The sequence below is a fragment of the Phoxinus phoxinus genome, assembly GCF_949152265.1.
Source record: "Phoxinus phoxinus genome assembly, chromosome: 13".
Classification (NCBI taxonomy): Eukaryota; Metazoa; Chordata; class Actinopteri; order Cypriniformes; family Leuciscidae; genus Phoxinus; species Phoxinus phoxinus.
In genome coordinates this window covers 27,015,269-27,036,481 of record NC_136888.1, presented here as the reverse complement: position 1 = coordinate 27,036,481, position 21,213 = coordinate 27,015,269, and the positions used below count along the sequence as shown (strand labels likewise).

The 21,213-nt window shown below is 37.2% G+C and overlaps 1 protein-coding gene across 8 annotated transcripts in view; it reads left to right on the top strand.

The window, feature by feature from the left end:
- Window positions 1-21,213, top strand: part of kidins220a (kinase D-interacting substrate 220a) — a 48,817-nt gene that overhangs the window by 23,989 nt on the left and 3,615 nt on the right. For 5 of the 8 annotated variants that reach the window (XM_079632186.1, XM_079632184.1, XM_079632185.1 and 2 more), the window contains 8 exons: window positions 9,636-9,814; window positions 11,297-11,529; window positions 12,502-12,612; window positions 13,382-13,435; window positions 14,928-14,957; window positions 16,013-16,150; window positions 18,099-18,197; window positions 19,978-20,208. In XM_079632186.1, the coding sequence (XP_079488312.1) occupies window positions 9,636-9,814; window positions 11,297-11,529; window positions 12,502-12,612; window positions 13,382-13,435; window positions 14,928-14,957; window positions 16,013-16,150; window positions 18,099-18,197; window positions 19,978-20,208 (1,075 nt within the window). The remainder of the gene's footprint in view (window positions 1-9,635; window positions 9,815-11,296; window positions 11,530-12,501; window positions 12,613-13,381; window positions 13,436-14,927; window positions 14,958-16,012; window positions 16,151-18,098; window positions 18,198-19,977; window positions 20,209-21,213) is intronic. The other 3 variants (XM_079632189.1, XM_079632188.1, XM_079632190.1) reach the window with 3 other exon arrangements.

Below are 21,213 nucleotides of genomic sequence, written 5' to 3'. Positions count from 1 at the left end.
GCCCGACATTGACACACTCACTTCAGTCACTCTCTGTTTCACTGTGAAGCTTTTTTTTCAGGCCATTCAGTCTGGACTTAATGGTCTCCATTCTGTAGGACCATGAGTCATGGTTGTTTTTTGGTCTTTACGGGCATTATTTTGGGCTGAGAATGTCTTGGTTATAGTGAGACACATTTGGGCCGTTTTACCGTAAAAAAAGCAAACAGACGGAAGTCCAAATGGAAAGTGAGCGAGTGAGCTAAAGAGATGTTGTGGTGGCTGATGGCCATGATCTGTAGTGGACTTTTTGAGCAGAGTCAGGTCCACCGGGAGTTTATTTATGGCACTTTGCTCCGGTTTTGCGCTTGTTACGAGGTGTGGCCCGCCGAGCCGGTTCTGCTCTGACATCTGGTGTCCGGCTTGTGCCAGGATGGTATGACAGAACCTGACTGGGCCGGGTACCATGCCCAGTCCGCCCTCCCCTTATCAGCCGGCTCTGGCCCGGTAACATATGTCCCCTCCTCCCCTACCCTGAGAGCGGCCCTTGTTAATTAACCCACCAGGAGAGTTGGCGTGGCATGCTCCAAAACGGCCAATCGCTGGAGGGATTCAATGTGGACACGCCCCTTCACCTTTCGTCCACACTTCTCGGCCTCTCCTTGGCTGCGAACTCGGTGTGACATTCACGGGTGAAAGAAAAAGAACATGGAAGCCCTTGCGCTTTCCGAAAGGCTCGTCCCACTCACAATGCTTCCTGTCACAATGCTCGGCTTATTCTTTGAGGGAACAATTGGCTCTCAGTGCTGGGCTTCAAATCCAGGATTTAAAGCGATTTTTAGCGAAACTTTCTAACTAATGACACTCGAAGTGAATGTGTGCGAGGCTATTGGAGCTAATTAGACAGACTCTTCTCCCAAGTACTGAAACATTAAGATGACATACTGTTCATTCAGGATTACTTTAATTGGTACAATTATTGTAATTTCAGTCGCAATTACGTCGGAAGATAAAAGCGCCTTCTGAAGCACATTTATGTGATTTCCTTTATGCGAAAAGACTAATAAGCCTTTAAGTAATTCTTCTGAAAAGCACACGGCTTCCTTTCTTCTGCTCTTTTGAACCCCTTTGCCTTTGAGTTGGAACTTCTCACTTTCCCGTGAATTCATATTTTTGTCACGTACCGGTCTTGTCTCTAGCATCTCGATGTGTTTTCTTCTCCGCCTTTGGAGAGAAGCTTTTGTCCATGAACCTGATCCTTCAAGAACTTTGGTGGAAGAGGTAAACTTAGTAATTTAAAAAGTGCAGCCATTATTTGCCCAGAGGCTCTATAAATGATTAGGTGGTTGAAAGCCCCATCTATTCCCCAAAGGAGAGAAGCCCAATCTAAGATAGGGAGTGCATTTATTGGGTGCACAAAGTGACCTCCAGATGGATTAGATGAGTTTGAAACTGGGGAAGAGGTTGTGTGCTGCACAGAGGGATTTAAAATCGCTCTTTGGATCGGTCCTGTGATGCTTTGCAGGTCTGTGCCATAAGGTCCATTTTCATGGCCATTATTGTGAGAAAAGGAAAAGCCATCATGTCGGCTCACATGTTAGGGCTTCAAGTTTGCAGATTTTCAACCAGCTTTGTATTGTTACAATGTTTATAGTATATGCAAATGAACAATGTGTACTTTTTCCAAGGTAACCATGTTACCTTCATGCAGATCTACCTGTTATGCGTAAATGCGGAAGTACCATCTGTAGTTTTACCAAAAGCCCTGAAGCTGTCAAATGAATGCCGGATGACACACAATGATACTTTTGTTAAAAATACAGTACTTCTGCATTTTTGTATCCACGTCCATGAACAGTTGGATGTGGCATCCAGTGCATTATGAATGTTGAAGTTTCCCGACCTTTCAGGCAAAAGGGAACGCCACAGGCTTTTTTCCTGTAGCACCGAAAGTTCATATTTCAACTGCATAGACAGCCAAGTTTTATGAAAAGCCCATCTTGCCAGCGGTGAATTACCACTTTAATCACCAGGGGAACTGAAATTGACACCCGGAACCCTAAATTGTTGTGTCAGCAAATCTGAGGGGAGGACATTAGTGTAAATCTGAACGATGCACTCCATAACCTGTCAGTTGTGTGGCTAAGACTGACATTCGTGCATAATGTAACTCTAAGGTAGAGGCTGTGTAAAGATTTTTTTTGAAGACGATGGCCTACTTGCACAGGCAAAAAGCCTCAAGATCCTGTCAAATATCTTTAATCAGTTGATAGTGGTATTTATACGTTTAGCAAGAACAGTATGCTCTAAATGGTACCTTGCTGTTTTTTATTATGTGAACTTTCTGAAGCACCTCAAATTCAGATAATCTTGCATTTTTTTTTTCCAATTAAATCTATACTGGATGAAGAGTACACATCGTTTTGCCTCCTTTACTTTTTAAGTTTGAATTGTACAGGCACATGTTCCTCCTGACATCCTTGCACTTCCATTATTTTTGTTTCCACCTTTGGCAGTTGTTTTTATTGCTGTTTTCCACCTTCTTCTTCTTCTTGAAAACGGTGGCCCAATTGTTGTATGTTGCCACCTAATGTCCCCTCCTGTTACTGCAGTCAAATCCAGGAACATGTGCAGAGGACACACACACAAAAAACTACAAAGTATTATGCTCCGAATTTTTTTTTTCTATCCTTTGATCAGATTATGATTGATCATATGGTTCTGTTTTGGATATTTGACATCTCTTGGGTTGTATAAAAATAAAACATTGTCACTTTTATCAGGTTACTGTCAGTCTGCTTGATTATTATTGTCCAAAGTTATTCTCAAAGCTTTAACTGCCAGTAACCAACATCATTAGACTTAGTTCTATAAATATCTATTGTTTTCCAGTAAACCTGTGTTCCACTGCTGCTCTGGGGAAGCGCTTGGAGAAAAGTTCATTATTTCTTTTTTTAAGATTCTGGGCAAGATGTTTTTGTTTACAGATGGGTTTACTCATTTCTGGAAGTATGGCTGCCAGTTTGGAGGTTTCTCTGGATTCTTGCACCGCTTAGTTTATTTCAGTCATTATGTATTTGTGAGTTTATTACTCTGCCAGAGATAAAAAATGAACTTGAACTAATCTAATAAAATGTAAATACAATTCTACCAAGATCTAAATAAATAAAACCATCATATACAAGAAAATCTTTGAATGCTTCCTTAACTAATGGCTATCACTCAATGTGCGCACCCACCTGTCCCTCCTCTCAACACCCCATGGCCGCCACCATCCACCTATCATACGAAATCTGCCAGCTGGTGATGGCGACTGTTCTTTTCATGGGCACATTGATTCTCTTTATGGAGTTCAGAAATGAAATGCGTTGGCATTTGAGTCTCTGGCCCCTTATAGAGGGCAGGGTGGCATCACCGTGTTTGGGCCTCATTGAGCGTCCTCAAACTGACCACACAAGGGTGGCTGTAAGCAAAGTCAAGTGCCACATTCAGCACCAGGCCAAAGGGGAAAATAGTGGGAGAATTATACTCTTTCCCGTCAGCTGCTTTGTGTGGGAGTCTTTGAAAATGAACAAGAGTAGGAAAAAAAGGGCTAAGCCAGCTTTGGGATCGATTAGCATTTGGATAAACCCGACGAGAGACCTCTCAAGTGCTCAACATTTAAGGCAGCCACTCCGCTAGCCCGAGCGATGCAACACGGGTGTGATCAATAGCAGTATTGTTTGAAACGCCTTTGGTATTCTTGATGTGCTTTTATCTTTTGTGTGCACTTTTAAAATGGCAAGTATCTTGAACGGCAAAGCTTAATTTCCCTCATTCCCAGTGCTTCCATGACAGATGAATGATAGCACTTTTTCCTTTGCAATTTTCTCTCGTAGTAAAGGCAAGAATGTCAGAAGTAATTGCTAAACAAATCACTTGATGTCGCAGCCAGCTTCTCCCACCAGCTTCAAAAGCTGTCTTTTTCTGGTGGAAGAATTACATCAGCTTCAATTGATTATAAATGCTATTCTTAGCATGCTGATGTGTACAGCTGGGGAAAGATTAGCTTTCCACTGGCCATGGCATGATGTTTGTGTGTGTATGTATGCATGCATTTAGTATTGTTGAATACAAAAATTTGCTAGTGTATTCGAGGTGGAATTAGCATGCTTAATCCACTGCCTACTGTGTCTCATAAAATTAGCTGTAACTGTGCATATCATATCCATAACCATCTAACACGCATCTCCACTTTTGGCAATTTTGACTTTGATCATAGACTGAATGCACTAAATGACTACTTCCTGTTGTTTGTGCATCAAAATGACCAATGAAAAGATGTTTAATCAGGCAAAATGTGTAACAAAAATCTCCAGATGGCCTTGAGAAAACCATGTCTAAACTTCCTTTTGAAGAGCATCCGTGCGAAACGAAAGCTAATTCTAAATAAACAAAGAAAAATTATGTCCGCACACTGAAATTGCAGCTCCAAAAATGTATTAACACACAGCGCAACGTTTCGACCAGTCTTCATCAGGCACGATAGTTTTGAGTCGGTACAATTTAAAATATATATACCAAGGGTGCATTTATTTGATTAAAAAAAAAATAATACAGTGGAAAAACTCTTTTTAATAGACAATTTAAGGCAGCCATATCTCTAGTTGAGAAGCTTAGGAGTTACCTTCAAGAACAAAAGCTGTTGTAAGATCCTTTTTTTTTAATCTATCACTATAGGTTCCTTTGTTTTTGTGGGCAAAATGTTCTTTCTTTTTTATTTATTATTTTTAATATTGATATTAAAATATCAATTTTGATATTGTGTTCTAAAGCCATAACTATTTTGGTTGGCCAAAAGAGACATGTCTGTACATTTATTACATTGTTCGGTTTAAGCTTAAACGTTCAAAATATAACGTCATTAAAAAATAAAGCAATAAAGCAATATTACTTCAGGAATGCTTGAAAATGCAGAGATAAGAGTGTGTCCTCTAGTCTATATTGAACTGATGACCGCAGTCTCTCATCACCCAAAGAGCGCTTGCATTTTACTACTACACTTAATACAGAAAAAAAAAAACTATTTTAATTATACTAGGATTTTCAGCATCATTACTCCAGTCTTCAGGGTCACATGATCCTTCAGAAATCATTCTAATATGCTGATTTGGTGCTCAAGAAACATTTATTATTATCATTAATGCTGAAAACAGTTGTTGCAATACATTTTTTTTAAATAGAAATAAAATTTCTAATTTCAAAAGAACAGTTTATTTAAAAAAAAACATCTTAACTGTCTGTCACTTTTGTCAATTTAATATGTCCTTACAGAATTAAAGTACTAATTTCTTCCAAAACTTATTGAATTAAATGTATATTAAAATGATTGTGTAAGAAGAGTAATATGTATTGTTACATTGGTATTTTATCCATGTATTGGTTTATTAAATTATAAAATACTGTTTGAAATGATTTTTTTTATATTTTGCGATAAGATTTCTCATAACCCCATCTGATTATTTATGGCCGTGCCCGAGCAGTTAGCACACACACTCTGACGCATTTAGCTGTGGTGCTCATACGGGTGATGAAAGTTCGAGTCCTGTCATTTCCTGATCTCATTGTGCTCTGCTCTTCCTATTATTTTAATAAGACAGAAAAAACATCCCAGTCTGACTAACACAAAAGGCTGAAGTAAAGGCAAAGGAAACCAGCACATTAAATGTGTTGGGAGATAGCCTGGGTCTGGCTAAGAGTGAAAATTCCCCTGAAGACCTGCAGATGTGTCTCTTCCTCCTCATCTGGTTGGTCTTGTTTTAGCCAGTCATTGGAATGACATCGTCATTCTGGTGTGTTTATGGACGCCTCAAAGGTTTTAGTCTGGGTGTTGTGTTTGGACGAGGCCTGTGTTGAGGTGTTTGCGCTGTCTCACAACACGCCAGATTAAATGCAGCAGTTTTCTCATCAACTGCTCACTGCGCACTATTGAATGTATGTTGTGTGTGTTTGTTTTAGTATTCTATAAACAAGTCAAATGACAAACATCTCCATTTAGAATTACATGATTACAAACCCTTCATTATGGACGTCCAAATTGCTACTATGAACTCATAATGTGTGGCACACAGCTATGAAAATAGCCAAATCTTGTTTTAAGACATAGTTAACATTTTCACTTTTGATATTTTACACTGATATTATGTGCTGCTATTTTTTTTAAAGAAAGACTTCCAGTTGTTAAAGGGTTGGTTCAACCAAAAAATTTAAATTATCACATAATTTACTCACCCTCAAGCCATCCTAGGTGTATATGACTTTCTTTTTTCAGCCAAACACGGAGTTAAATAAAAAAAATATGCTGGCTCTTCCAAGCTTTATAATGGGAGTAATGGAACCTTGTTTTTTGAAGCCCAAAAAAGCGCGTATAACTCCGATCATGTTTGGCTGAAAGAAGAAAGTCATATACACTTTAGATGGCATGAGGGTGAGTAAATTATGGGATAATTGTCATTTTTGGGTGAACTAACCCTTTAAGAAGTGTTCTGTAAAATGTTCTTTTGAGGTATAATTTCAAGTTCATCAATTTCAATCAAATACACAAATATTACATCAACACATAAGTAATAAATAATTGAAAAATTAAGCTATTCTTGCTGTTAATTTATTATTATTATTCAGTGTTTAGACTGAAATCTGTAAAATTCGCCACTAATTCAGAGATCATTAATCGAATGTCTCAGACACATACTTGGCTATGAAGAATTGTTTAAGGTTTCTAAATCTTTCTTAAACGTTCTTCTTCTGTAAAGCAGGTTCCTTCAAACTCGAGACTGTGCGTGTGTGTGTGTTGTGACAGAGGAAGTTGGTTCTCTAGAGAGGCTCTTGTCACTGGCTCCTGTTTGTCTGTGTGCATGCTCACACACACACACATACAAATAAACAAGCCCAGCTGGATTTCGGAAGAGACACAATCTGCCCAGTTCTGCCTAATCCAGTGCGTGGGAAATGAACCAAACCTCTCTCACCAGCACACGTCTCTCTTGCTCAGCCCTTCTTAAAGTGATACTTCTGCTTGTGTGTGTGTGTGTGTGTGTGTGTGGAACAGACAAGCAAGCATGTGTTTGCGCTGAAGTTTGATCTTTATGTTGGTCACGTCCTTGAGCCTCCACCCTAAGTACGAGACCTCTACCTAATGTCCATCATGCGGAAGGTCAGCTGACTGTTAGCACAGCATCCGACTCTGACCCGCTGACACACAGGCCTGCTGTAGCACAGTGTGGGCCTTTGTCCAATGACTTCAACATCTGCTCTCACACCCAGCAACTCGCTCGCCCTCCAACACGCACACTTCTCCACTGAAACTCTGAGTCATTTGGTGACCATCGCTATTTATACAGCCATCAGAGGATGATGAGACCAAAGCAATTAACTAAAATGGTCTTCTAAAATTAAACCTTTTGGAACATGATATTTTAACATGCCATCCAGGTCATAATGACCATAACACTGTGTCCTCACCAACATGTTATTTTTCTATCCACACATTGAGCAAAACTGCTGTGCAATGCAACAAAATGTCATGGTGAAATCTTGATAATATTTCACTGGCACACAAAAAGGCATAATAAAGATTATTAAAATGTATTCAATAAAAATTATAAAAAGGTCTATACCGGTACGTATAAAAAAATTAAGTTGTAAATAAAATAAATATTATTGGAGTATGTTTTACAAGAAAATACTATTTCGGGGTTTCTACTTAAAAAAAAAATTGCATGTTTAATTCAATGTGTTGCTAGTATATTCCACAAAAAATGACAAAGAAAGTTCTGAGTGAAATTTGTTTCAAAGTAAATCCTACAGATATTTTTTACAGTGTAAATTTGACCAAAATAACATGCTTGGTACATTAGATCTCTTTGACTTCTCCCCCTAATAAGAACGATTTTGCATGATGTCATCACTTGTAGGCGGAGCCATGTGTCATGTGTCACTATTTGTAATTTAATACCGTCTGAAGAAGCATCATGGGAATCTTTTTTTTTTTTTCATTATTGAAGTTTTTCTTCTGGAACTCGAATGATTTGTCATATGTGGCTTAATATATTAGTTATTATTATTATTTTTTCTGTTTGTTTATTTCTTTGTTTGCATTTTAGGGCTTCCAAAGTTAATGAACTTTTGTGAATTAATTCTAAATGTTAATGAATTTGTATTTTTTTGCATTTTTATTTAACTTTAGTTTAATTAATTATAATTTTTTATGTTAACCAATGTAATTATTGTTATTTTAAAAATGATTTTCTGCTGTTGAAATAAAATATAGTACATAAAAAAACATGTATGAATATTAGAAATGATGCCTTGGCAATTAACTGAAATAAGTTTATGCTGAGATGAAGAAATTACTAAAACTGAAATAAAAATAATTAAAACTATTAAAAAAAAACAAAGTCTGATTAAAAATTAGACAGTTTCTTGTTTTATCACCACCGTTTGGCCTAAAACACTGTTTTTGTGGTCATCCAGTTTTAAATGTTGACTACAGAGCTTTTTCAGATTTTGCTTCGCTGCGTTCTCTCCGTATTTACGATTCTTCATTACATGCATGTTTATTACATTACATGATGTTTACTCTATACATGCAGAGTGGAATTTTGGTCCAATGAGCTCTCAGTTTAGGCTGTACCATGGCATTGCAGAAATAGCAACCAAACAACCAACAAAATACAGTGTTGCTTTGTTGTATCTAGGAAGGACACCGTATAAATAGCTGAGACATATCAGGTCAGAGGTCATTTGATGAACTGACCATTTCAGACGCTCCCTCCAGGTGTGTATCGTCTCGCATTTAGATATCAGTGTTTGTTTACTCTGTCTCACCATCTCAGTTTAGCAACAGGTCATCTGAGTGTCATTGTGTCAGCTCTCTCCTGCCCAGTTTAAACAGCTAAAATCGGATTACTTAAACCGTTGTTATGGGACGGGGCCAAGCACTGAGCTCACCCTCTTCACGATGTAATGATCAGTTTGGAAAAAGGACTTATTGTGCCCTCATATCAACCAATAAAAAGATCCAGCTAGCTTTTTTTTTAGCAGAGAGACAGAGGTGCGGACTGGGGGCAGATAAGAAGATAGAGGAAGAAATATGGGGTGCGCAAAATGTCTGCGTTCAGCAGAAGCAAATCTTCAGATTTATTTGATATGAATTCCCACGCTCAATAAGATAAATTGCAATAGGAAACCATTTATCTGAAAGCGCCTGACATCGCGGTGCAGAAATAACTGCAGAAACCACATGCACTCAAAAACTTGGGCTAAGAGTGTGAGCTTGTTGACTAGTGAGACATTTTACTGCAGTTTAGAGTAAGTTCTCAAGCAATGTGACCATAAATCAGTCAATCAATCAATCAATCAATCAATCAGTCCGCATCCGTATCAGAAATAAACCCCCAATGTGTACATGCCGGAATTGATTTTCAGAGGCATTTTGCCTTTTATTGAGGGAGTTATACATGTAATAATTATATTATTAGTATATTGTATATTTATTTAACTGTACATTCATTTGCATCAACCCCCACTCCAAGATTTTAAATATCTTGGACATTTTTAGCCCCAAAATCTGTTGAATTTCTGAAACCGTTCTGTACGTTGTCACCTTCTCATTGCAGGATTTCTAAAAACATCCCCACCACTAAAGATGTGGAGCCTCTGTTGGAGATCGATGGTGATATTCGCAGTTTTGAGGTGTTTCTCTCATCGCACACACCTGTTCTCACCGCTCGGGATGTGGAGATGTTCCTGCCCTGTACTGTCAACCTGGATCCCAAACTAAGGGAGATCATCGCAGGTACAAACCCATCTATAAATAAGGAGGACATGCCATGAATTTGTATTGTTTTTATATAAAGCAAAGTAGAAACTAATCAAAATCCAACCACATAAATGCTATTTGGTAGTTGACAATAATTGACAAAATGTCAAATTTAGATGAAAGATATAGCTTTTATTGCTTGATGCTTTGTCACATCTGGTATAAACACTGTGAAAGAAAACATTACGCTTTACTTAAAGCCTGTTCGTATAATGCATTATAACAGAATTTTAATGCATTATTATGCCTTGTAATGCACCGTATGCATTGTATAGTCTCATGAATAATTCTAACCACATTTATAATACATTATAGAACATATCTATTCATAAACGCACACCTTCAGAAAGTATAATGCATTAAACAAACCAATTTCAGATGTAACTAGTTAGTTATTTATGAAACATAAAGGCTTTAAGTAAAGTGTTACCGAAAACGTTTTTTTTTAACAAAAGTAATAAGTTATTATATAGAATAAATATTTTTGTAATAAGTGCGTGTGTGTTTGTGTTCCCAGTAATCCCTACATTATGGGGACAAACACAAAAAAATATTGTTTTAATATTTACATTTTTTAAATTATTTTATTATTATAGTATTATTTAAAATATATTATTAAAATAGTTTTTTTTTGGTCAGCTTATTGAAAACAGCTCACCAAATTGTTTTTGGAAAATTAAAAAAATGCAGGGTTTTAGTCCTCAAGTATAGATGCGTAATGCACACAGTGCTCATTTATTGATGCAGACTTCTCTAAATCATTGCGAATATGAGAGGTGGTGATATTATCTCATCACATGATATTGGTCAGCTGGTGTGTGCTTTGAGACCGAAGACGTTGCATGGTGCAATGTGACAATGGACTGTGCAATAAAGGTTCCTTTGTGAACCCAGAGAGATGAGCAAGGTCTCCATTGTGTTCACCTCAGGAAATGAAACATCACTGAATCTCGATGAGCCGCTTGTTTTCTGAGTCACCCAGCCAGTCTTATTTGGTCTGCCTGGGTGACTCAGAAATATTATTTCCAACCAAACTAATTCTGACGTCCGTTTCAGCCCTTGAGACTTTGACGTTAAAGCGAATGTGAATTTCATTGGGAACCATTTCCCACGTTTCTTTCTTCAAGGTGCGTCTTTGCGATTTTGCCGCTTCTGTTGGGAGAAATCAGTGTTTTTCCAAGAGAATCAAACCACAGAGGCCTTTCTTTTCTCACATGTAACGTACTATAAATGCTTCATTTGGCTGAAGTCGACTGTGAGTGGGAGGATTTGAATGCCTTTAAAGTGCTGGCCAAGATTCGGATCTAACTTTCTCCTACTCTTTCTCTCTCTCTCTCTCTCTCTCTCTCTCTCTCTCTCTCTCTCTCTCTCTCTCTCTCTCTCTCTCTCTCTCTCTCTCTCTCTCTCTCTCTCTCTCTCTCTCTCTCTCTCTCTCTCTCTCTCTCTCTCTCGTTTCAGATGTACGAGATGCACGAGAGCAGATGCACCTTGGAGGAGTCAGTTATCCCCCACTGCCCCTGCAAGATGCTTCGGTACGGCCACACTCTGCATTTGGGCAGAATTCTTTGTCCTGCTCTCCCACGGGCTCTTTCCCTGGGCCTTTCCCCCCTGCTGGAGTGATGCCAGCCACTCAACCGCACAGCAGCTACTTCAGTGGGCTTACGGGACCCCAGCACCCCTTCTACAACCGGGTGAGACATTGGGTATTGTGTTCAAGCAAAATGCACCCGTGTTTACGGTTACTGAAGCATACTTGTGATAATTATAGAGCAATATACGAGTGAGAACAAAACTAACCTTCTAGCTTGTTTTTTTAGAAAGCGTCCTCCCCATTTTTTTTTTTTTACAATTCACACAGTGCTGGTTAATTTTATATTACAACACAAATATGTTGTTATTATTATTGTTGTTGTTGTTATCATCATTAATAACCATAATAATAATGGTTGTTTTTGTTTTATTATTCATATTATTATATAATTTAATATAAAATATTATTAATATAATTATAAGTAACAAGTTGTAGTTGCATGATTAATACAAATAACTATTATTATTACTGTTATTATTAATAACAAATTATTTATGCTGTAATATAAAATTAACCAACATTGTAAAAAAAAATATTGGAGTTTATTTTTATTTATGGGGTTTACTGCTACTACTAATAATAATAATTTAAATATTTCATAAAATATTAATTATAATAATGGTAGTAGTAGTAGTAAGATTATTCATCATAATTATATTATTACTAACAATAATGTAATATTTCATACAATATTCAGCTTATTGTTTATTATTATTGTTAATAATGATATTATTAGAATTACTCATTTTAATTATTAGTAGCAAGTTGTAGTAGCATGATTAATAAAAAATAACTATTATTACTGTTATTATTATTATTATTATTATTAATAATAATAATAATAATAACAAGTTATTTATTTTGTAATATAAAAATAACCTGCATTGTAAATAAAAATACACCTGCATAATAATAATAATGGAAGATATAAAATATACTTAGCCCAGCCCTAATAAATCATCAGTGTGTTTATAGGCTCTCATGGGTGTTTGACCTTTCATTAAATGAACCTGATGTTGCGCTCATCTGACCCTCAGTCCTGATTATTCATCTGTTCTCTCCACATCTATAGCCTTACTTCCCTCATCATGTTTATCACCTGCCCCGAAATTACCCTGGCAACCCCCATCACACCCCTTCACGCCCTGCCACTAAACTCCATAAGGACCCAGGTCTGGGACTAGTAAGTACATAAACGACTCTGTATGTACACTGCAGGCAGACACGCGTTTTACTGCCTATAGTCTAAATGGCCACAATAATGTCTTTATGTCTCTTGGCACTTAATGTCTTTTTTCATACTTTGTTTCAAGCTCCTCGTGACAAACAGCCTGTGGCTTGTAGCTATAATTTACACATTAAACTCGCATAGCAGTTTTAGGGTTTAATGTCTCTGTGTTAATCACAGTGTCGTGCCATTTTATATATTGTAAGCGTTTGTAGCTTTCTAGCATTTTCTCCTGATGCTTCTTACACCAAATATGGATATAATTTGATGTTAAACAACCTTTTTCCTTTCCTCCTCTCGGAGTCTTAGAATTAACCAGCAACCCTTCCTTTAAGACTTTTGTATGTAAATGGAGAGCTTACCGGTAATGATTAGCTAACATTTTTGCATGGCAAATGAGTAATAATCTCTCTGCCACTATACATTCTAACTCGTATGTTAATGTTTTATGAATATGACATTATAACCTTTGTGATTTCTGGCTGTTTATATAGTCTGCCTACATTGTAGATCAGAAAGTCTGTCTACGACGCTGTACATTGTAGAGAATGAAAACTCTCGTTGAAGACCTGATGGAGTTCAAAATTATAGCGACATTGAGAAAACTCTCATAGTTCATGCCAATCTCTTCAGTCCTCTCTCTTTTCCATTCTAAATGTCCACACTTCTGCAATGGTCTTTTATCCTCTGGTTCTTCCTCTTTCTTCCGCTCTTCCTCCATCAGGATATAATCAGAGAGGACTCACGTGAGGGTCTTCCCTCTCCATCCCCTTCTATGGTAACTTTAGTAGTGTGTATGTATGTGTTTATATCTGTGCATAAAAGATGCAGCAGAATCTTTAATTGTCTGCAAACACACACACATACACACATGCACTTGTGCTAGTGGCATGTTACACTTGCATAGCTGTCCAGTTTGAGCCTGCGCTGGTTGAACCCTAAAGCTTGATGTGAACAAAACTTGAGCGTTCAAACAACCTTTTTATTTTCCACCTTGACTCTTTAATCCATATTTGACTTTGAAACAGAAGTCTATTGAAAGTGTATGTGTGTGTATATATATAATCAATTAGTAAATAAGTGTATGCATGTATAACTTTTATTTACTAATTGATTTATATATATATACACACACATGACATGGTTTTGAGCAGCAAATCAACATATTTGAATGATTTCTGAAGGATCATGTGACACTGAAGACTGGAGTAATGATGCTGAAAAAATTTGCATCACTGGAATACATTTTATAAATTAATTATTTTAATTCATAATTCTAAAATGTATTAAAATAAAAAGCTGTTATTTGAATTGTAATAATATTTCACAATATTACGGTCTTTTTACTTAAATTTTTATTGAATCATTTTAATTTAAAGATATAAAACGTAAAAAAAATGCAAATACTATTTCTGAATGAAATGACACAATATTTATACAGTTAGTGTGCACTCTCCATTGACTGCGGGCTGTTAGAATTATGTTACTGTTGTGAATTCGGTTCCTCAAAAAAAAAAACGGCCAGATATTGGACAAGATTATCTCAGATGATCCGATTACATCATAAATCACTTCATAACAACCATTACCAATGCTCACTGACATATCATTCATCAACAACAGCAGCATATTCTCCATTCCTGCGCCTCCATCCTTCTTCCCCGCTGTTTTCGTTGGAGTCACGCCCTGCCTCTGCTTTCTCTCTTCATATCCTGCCCTCCTTCCTTCAGCTCTGTTGTTTTGCCCTTTCATGCCTCCATCATTTGATCCGCTCTCTGGTCTGTCCCCTCATGGCTGCTTTGTTGTGCGTGGTGTGAAAGGCTGCTGCTATCAGAGGCTGGCTGGATTAGCATCAGCAGTGCTGGGACGTCTCGCTCTTATCAGCAGAGAGAGCCGCTTCCTTCAGCGCGCGCGTCTGTTTCCTCCTCCCGCTAATTACACTCTTATCGCCCCGCTCCAACACTCGCCCATCAGGGTGGGGCCGTTTTGGAATCAAACAACTTCTTCTCGCCATTTATCGTTCTGTGTGTCTTTTCTGCTCAAACTCTTTGCCAGTTCGTCCTTTCTCCAAAATGCTGTTGTTATGAGTCACTTCGTCTGAAGTTTTCAGTTTGATTTGGCCTGATCTAATCATTACTGTGAAATCCGTGCAGGTCGGACGCTGTGAAACCAGCATCCGTCATAAATAATGTTCTTGTGTGCGTTTGATTTATTGATGATTTGAAGCATGTGACCTAATCCCTCCTTTCCTCTCCTTTTGCCACTCCCAGATAAAATCTCAGCCCTTCAGAATCAAGCAGGTACAAATATTGAAAGCCTTCAGTTTTTCCCGTGTTTTACTGTGTTATTTAGAGGACTCCTGCTCATTTTGGCTTGCTTCACTTCGAACCAGAACAAAATGAACAGCCAGTTCTGTCATTTTGAAATTTCTGTTCAAATACACTGTCCAAATTTATGTGAACAAGCGAACATCACATGCTGTCCAGATCCAGAAAGGAATAAAAAGCACCATAAAATATACAGCACACAGGTTTGAATAGACATTAAGTCTTCTGAAGCCATTATGATGATTTATGTAAAGAAAATGTGATGTGTTGTTCACTGAAAATGTCTCAAATATTATTCTCCATTATATACATTTAAACTGGTATGTCAAGTTAAAATTTGACGTCAACTTGAATCTAAATGCAAATGAGATTTTAGGGAAAGAGGCTAAATTATCATTGAATGTAGTGGATATTTATTCACAGGCTCCTCCTGATTGGCTGCTTCTGTTTCAGTGCTCTGCAGTTCCTCCCAAAATAGCTTTCAATGCACTAAATTACTTTTATTTCTTGTATTTCTTCTTAGTAAACATGCCTCCTGACGATGAGTAGGACTTAAGCACAAATATTTTAGGTGAAAACAATTGGTGTCAAGCTATGTTGAGAATCCACAGCACTCATTTGTGAATAAAGAATCATGGTCATGGGCATTACAAAAAATATATATACATTTGGCTACTTATCACAGTAGATGTTTCCCAAGCAGGCTTCCCCAGATATAGATACAGTATCATCATCATATGGAAAACATGCTTGTAAAATTTTAATTTTGAGTCATTTATGGTGTTAACTAGGCCCTCAAATGATTGAAAGGAACAATTTCATTAGGATTCATATGAAATATAATCCATGTATTGTTCCTTCATCCATAACTGCTCAAGAGTTCCTCACTCTGTGATGACATTGCTTTACTGCTTTGGCTTTTCTTGAGTTGCACTGCTTTTGCACTGCATGGCTTTAACCGTGCCTCATGTCTTGCTATCCCATATGTATTATGAATTAATATTGAATACATTATTGTATGTGTGTAGGGCTCTGGTTCTGTGGTTTCTAGTGGAGCTCAGGTCGTCCTCAGTTCTCTTAGCATTGATGGAGTGTGTGAGAAGCTCAGACAGATCCAGGGCCTGGACTCCAGCATGCTGGAACAGTACATCGGCACAATCAAAAAGGTATGTTCTGGAGGAGTGTAGGTCCACAGAAAAGTATGCAGTCTGTTTAAAGGTTTGGCGTGTGATTTTATTGTGCACGTAATAGACAAACACAGTACACATTGTTGTTCCATTGCTTCTTTTAAACATTAGAGGCGCAAATCTTTATGGTAAATATACACTACTACTATAAAGTTTGGTGTCAAATAAATGCCGTTCTTTCGCTCTTTCTATTCATCAAAGAATCCTTAAAAATATGTATGTATTATTTTCTACAAAAATATTAATCGACACAACTGCTACCGTTTTTTTCTTTATAGTTTTGATAGAAGTCTCTTATGCTTACCAAGACTGCATTTATTTGATAAAAAATAATTTAGTGCTAAAGAAACATTTCTTATCAATGTTAAAGACGGTTGTGCTGCTTCATATTTTTGTGAAAAACGTGATTTTGCAAGATTCTTTTATGAATAAAACGGTCAAAAAAGCATTTATTTGAAATCGATTTTGGTTGAAATAATTTAAGTCTTTACTGTCATGTTTAATCAATTGAATGCATCCTTGCTGAATGAAAGTATTAAAAGTTACATGTGGCAAAATGCATTAACGCTATACAAACATTGTAGTTTTATAGCAGATTTAGTTCGCAAATAATGGTTTGTCATGACCTAAATATGGTTTTATTGACAATAATCAATACTAAAATACATTAGTAACTTAGTTGCACATACATTCGAGCTCCGACGATATCCGTTTTTGGCTCGTTTTGACCGAATCAGTGAGTTGTTCAATCAAGAACAGCTGCAATTGGATCAGTCCAATCACGAGTGAATCATTCAGTGTTATTTGTGAACCAATTCAGCAGGTTCTTTGGAATTAGAAAGAATCAACTCATTCACGAATCGCACATCGCTCTTGCTTCTCAATGCAAGTTGGAGATTTCTTCCGTTCGAAGTAACAAGGGAGATATTGTTTTTAAGGAATGCAGTGGAGTAAAAAGTGCAATATCATGCTATGGAAAGTAGTGACGTAAAAGTAAACATTTCCCAAAATAAAAATTATAAATTACATATAGGTAGAAATGTTCTTAAAGAGATAGTTCACCCAAAAAAGGAAAATTCTCTCAGCATTTACTCACCCTCAAGTTGTTCCAAACCTGTATGAATTTCTTTAATTTGCCAGACAGTTAACGGTAGCCATTGACTTCCATAGTATGGAAAAAAATACTATGAAAGTCGATGGCTAATGTCAACTGTTTGATTACCCACATTCTTCAAAATGTCTTCTTGTGTTCAGCAAAAGAAAGAAACTCATACAGGTTTGAAACAATTTTTTTTTTCAATAATTTTTTCCATTTTCATTTCTGGGTGAAATATCCCTTTAAGTACGAAGTAGATACAGATAAAGTTACTGTCCACCACTGGTTGCTAACTTTAAAAATATTATGAATGGTTTTAGGTTCTATTCATTTGATATAATCTCCTGAAGTTGATCAACATTTTTTTGAAAGTCAGTCAGTCTAAACGTCAGTTTTATGCCCTATGTTTTTGCCCTATTTTGTACCCTATTCATGGAAATATACTGATTACTAAAAGAAAAGTGGGGAAAACGGGACAGAGACATGGGGTGTGGTAAATTACTCTTTTCCAATAGATGAATATGTATTTACAGGGTTTCTAGTAAATACATTGACTAGTTTCATCAGCTCCATGTGATGCATACAGAGGATTCACAATAAGGCCTTTCTTTCCACTGGACAACATCTGAAGGAAGCAATGACATATCTGATGTCTCCGTTAGACATCCATTAGTCAACCTACCAGCTGTGTCCCATCAGCCTGCATACTTAAACATCTCTATTGTGAACTTTGTTTCAACCCCCTACATACTGCCAAGATCCAATTGATCTAAAGTTTGTAAGCTATTTTTTTCAATGCCATAATGTTTTGGTCGAATTGTGTCACTGCAGGCCAACGTGAACGGCCGGGTTCTGTCTCAGTGCAACCTTGATGAGCTCAAGAAGGAAATGAACATGAACTTTGGAGACTGGCATCTCTTCAGGTCCATGGTAAGACATCAGCTGACAAGTGATTTTCTGTTCTTAATCCTACACGCTCACATCAGATAGTGGTCATCTTTCTGTTTGTGGTTTGTAATGTTTAGCACGCAGCTAATCTCTCTGTAGTGAAGAAGGCTGGATGGGGTTGAAATAAGGAACACATGTAGCTGTGTTGATCAGATTTCCATTTGCGCTTATACAAACGAATGTTGTGTTGCCAGCAAGCAGGCAGCCATCTGGTCCAAGATGGCTGCTTTCTGGATGAAGGAGGGTTATTGTCAGTGGGAGCTCGGTGTCCACTTGAAGATCTGAATAGCTTGACGTTTACAAGAAAGTAGCATTCTTCAGGCTGGAAACGAGTCCAAATGGAACGACTTGGGGCTAGTTGTGATATTGGCATGCCTTAAAGGTTTCACATAGTACTGCGGCCATTCAGCGATTTCACATAAATGCCTTAGTGAAGCAAAGTTCTTTTTTTTTTTTTTTTTTTCATGTATCCATGTTCTTTAAAACTAAAACCTATTCAAGTGGAACACTTTTTCCTAGAGGTCAGGTAACATTATTGTTTCACAAATGTATTGTTTCTATTTTATCAAACACTTTTCTCACTCAACCATGGTAATAAGTATGGAATAAATTGGCTATTTCTAATTCTAATCGCATAGAAATGTCTGTTGTGGAATATTATTTAATTTAAATAAAAAATAAAATAAAAATATATATACTGTGTATATATATATATATATATATATATATACTGTATATACACTGTATGTATATGTGTGTGTGTGTGTGTATATATATATATATATATAATATATATATATATAATAAAAGTATAGAGCCATATATATCTATACTTTTATTATTTATTTGCATATCGTTACTAAAACAAAATTTATCGTTGTACTATCTAGTGCATTTTTTTTATTAATTTAGAAAATTTTCCTCCATTTTTGAGTAAAATGCCATCTCACAAAATGTAAAAAGAAATAGCTCATTAAGTCCAATCATTCTTAATTTTATAATTATATCACATAGACTATCATTTAAATGTTTGGTGTCATTAAGATTTTTTTTAAAGAAATTAATTGTAAATGTGACAGCAAAGACATTTACAATGTTACAATATATATATATTTCTAATAAATTCTGTTTTTTTGAACTATCTATTCATCTGAGTTCTGAAAAAATAAATGTACCACTATTTCCACAAAAATATTAAGCAGCGCAACTGTTTTTAACATTGATATAATAATAAGACATAATAAGACATAATAAGACATTAAGACAATAAGACACAAATCAGCATATCAGAATGATTTCTAAAAGATCTGAAGACTAAAGTAATGATGCTGAAAATTCAGCTTTGCCATCACATGAATACATTACAATAGAAAATGTTAAAATAGAAAATTGTGACAATACTTCAATTCATGTTTTTACTGTATTTATCAAATAAATGCAGCCTTAACGAGCATAAGAGACTTCTTACAAAAACATTTAAAAATGGCAATGACCGTTTGAACATTAGTGTATAAGTCTTTCATTGAGTTTTGTGACGCATCCAGAGTACACGACCTTCAATAACATCTAGGTTGTCCTTTTATATTTAAACTCAAATATTATTTAGAAAAATAATCCTGTCCAAACAGTTTTAATACTTCTAGCGTTCAAGCATCGAGAAGAGGAACACAGTTTCACGAAGACAGTCTGCAAGATTTGCTCTATGAATGAAATGCACTCTTGCTATTGAATCCCTTTAAACATTGCTGTATTTGTGCTGTAGGTTCTAGAGCAGCGTCATGTGGAGAACCAGCTGCTGAATGATGAATCCGGAGCGTGCAGCGAGCAGGGCAGCAGCGTGTTGATTCAACCCGAACCCCACAGGCCCTCTGAGCCGCCACAAGAAGTGACCATCAACCCAGAAAACTTTGCGTACAGCCTCAACCTCAGCTTTGAAGAGCTCAGCGGTGTGGGGCTTGAGGAGCCCGCCAGACAACACAATGCCCACTGGCTGGTGCGTGGTACTGCTGTGCACACAAACACACGTCAACACTGAAGTACAGCCTATAGATAAACACAGGTGCACACCATGAGAAGACGCCGTGATTATATACATGGAGGCCAACACAAACATATGTGCGTGTGGAAACAAAGAAACTGCCGTTTTTCTTGTTGTTGTTGCTGCGCCTTTTTAACCCAACATTTTCTTCACTGTTGCATTTTGACGCTGTGGAGCGCAGCTTCTGCTTTTCAGTAGTCTCTCATCAGCATGAAAATAGCATGTGGTTTACTGGGTGACAAACGGAGTGTTTTCTGACCTAGATGGGCAGAGGAAGTGAAGAGCTGACCACACACACACGCTAGCTCTCTATCACACAGAGATAGCTATTTCTGCACTCATCTGTTCACACTTGGCAAGGTGTTTGAACACAAGCAAGAGATCATAATGGTTTAGATTAGCATCATGGAAGTTGGTTGTGTACACAGACTTGGGGTGCGTCCCATTTCGCATAATTCTCCACTATTTTACACCATTTTGTTATACGAGTATATGAGTATGAATGAAAAGACAGTGTAGATAGGAGGGGACATTAAATGGAACATGCTGCAAATGCTTCAATAGTCATATTTGAGAGAAGTTCTCAAGTCTGCTAGAAATCATACTCTACAATAGTTGTTCCAAATGACACACTGTGCGCACTTGTATTAGGCACTCAACCATGTTGTGTATGTGTGACCACTAACCAGTCCTATTCGATCCACTCCGAGTGGGATTCGAACCTGGATCTCCAGTGTGGGCGCACTAACAAGGATGCTAAAGACCAAAGCCACTAGCGTGCCTCTTTAGGCCAGGGAAGTGAGGTTTACTCGCTCAGCTCTTACTGGCCTACTTTACACCCACCACCCCTAAATCTCACTCTCATCTGGGGGAACGCCACCACACGTAACTGGTCCTACTCTACCCCCTCTGAGCGGGATTCGAACCGTGGGAGATGGCCGTGCTAACAAGGACACTAAA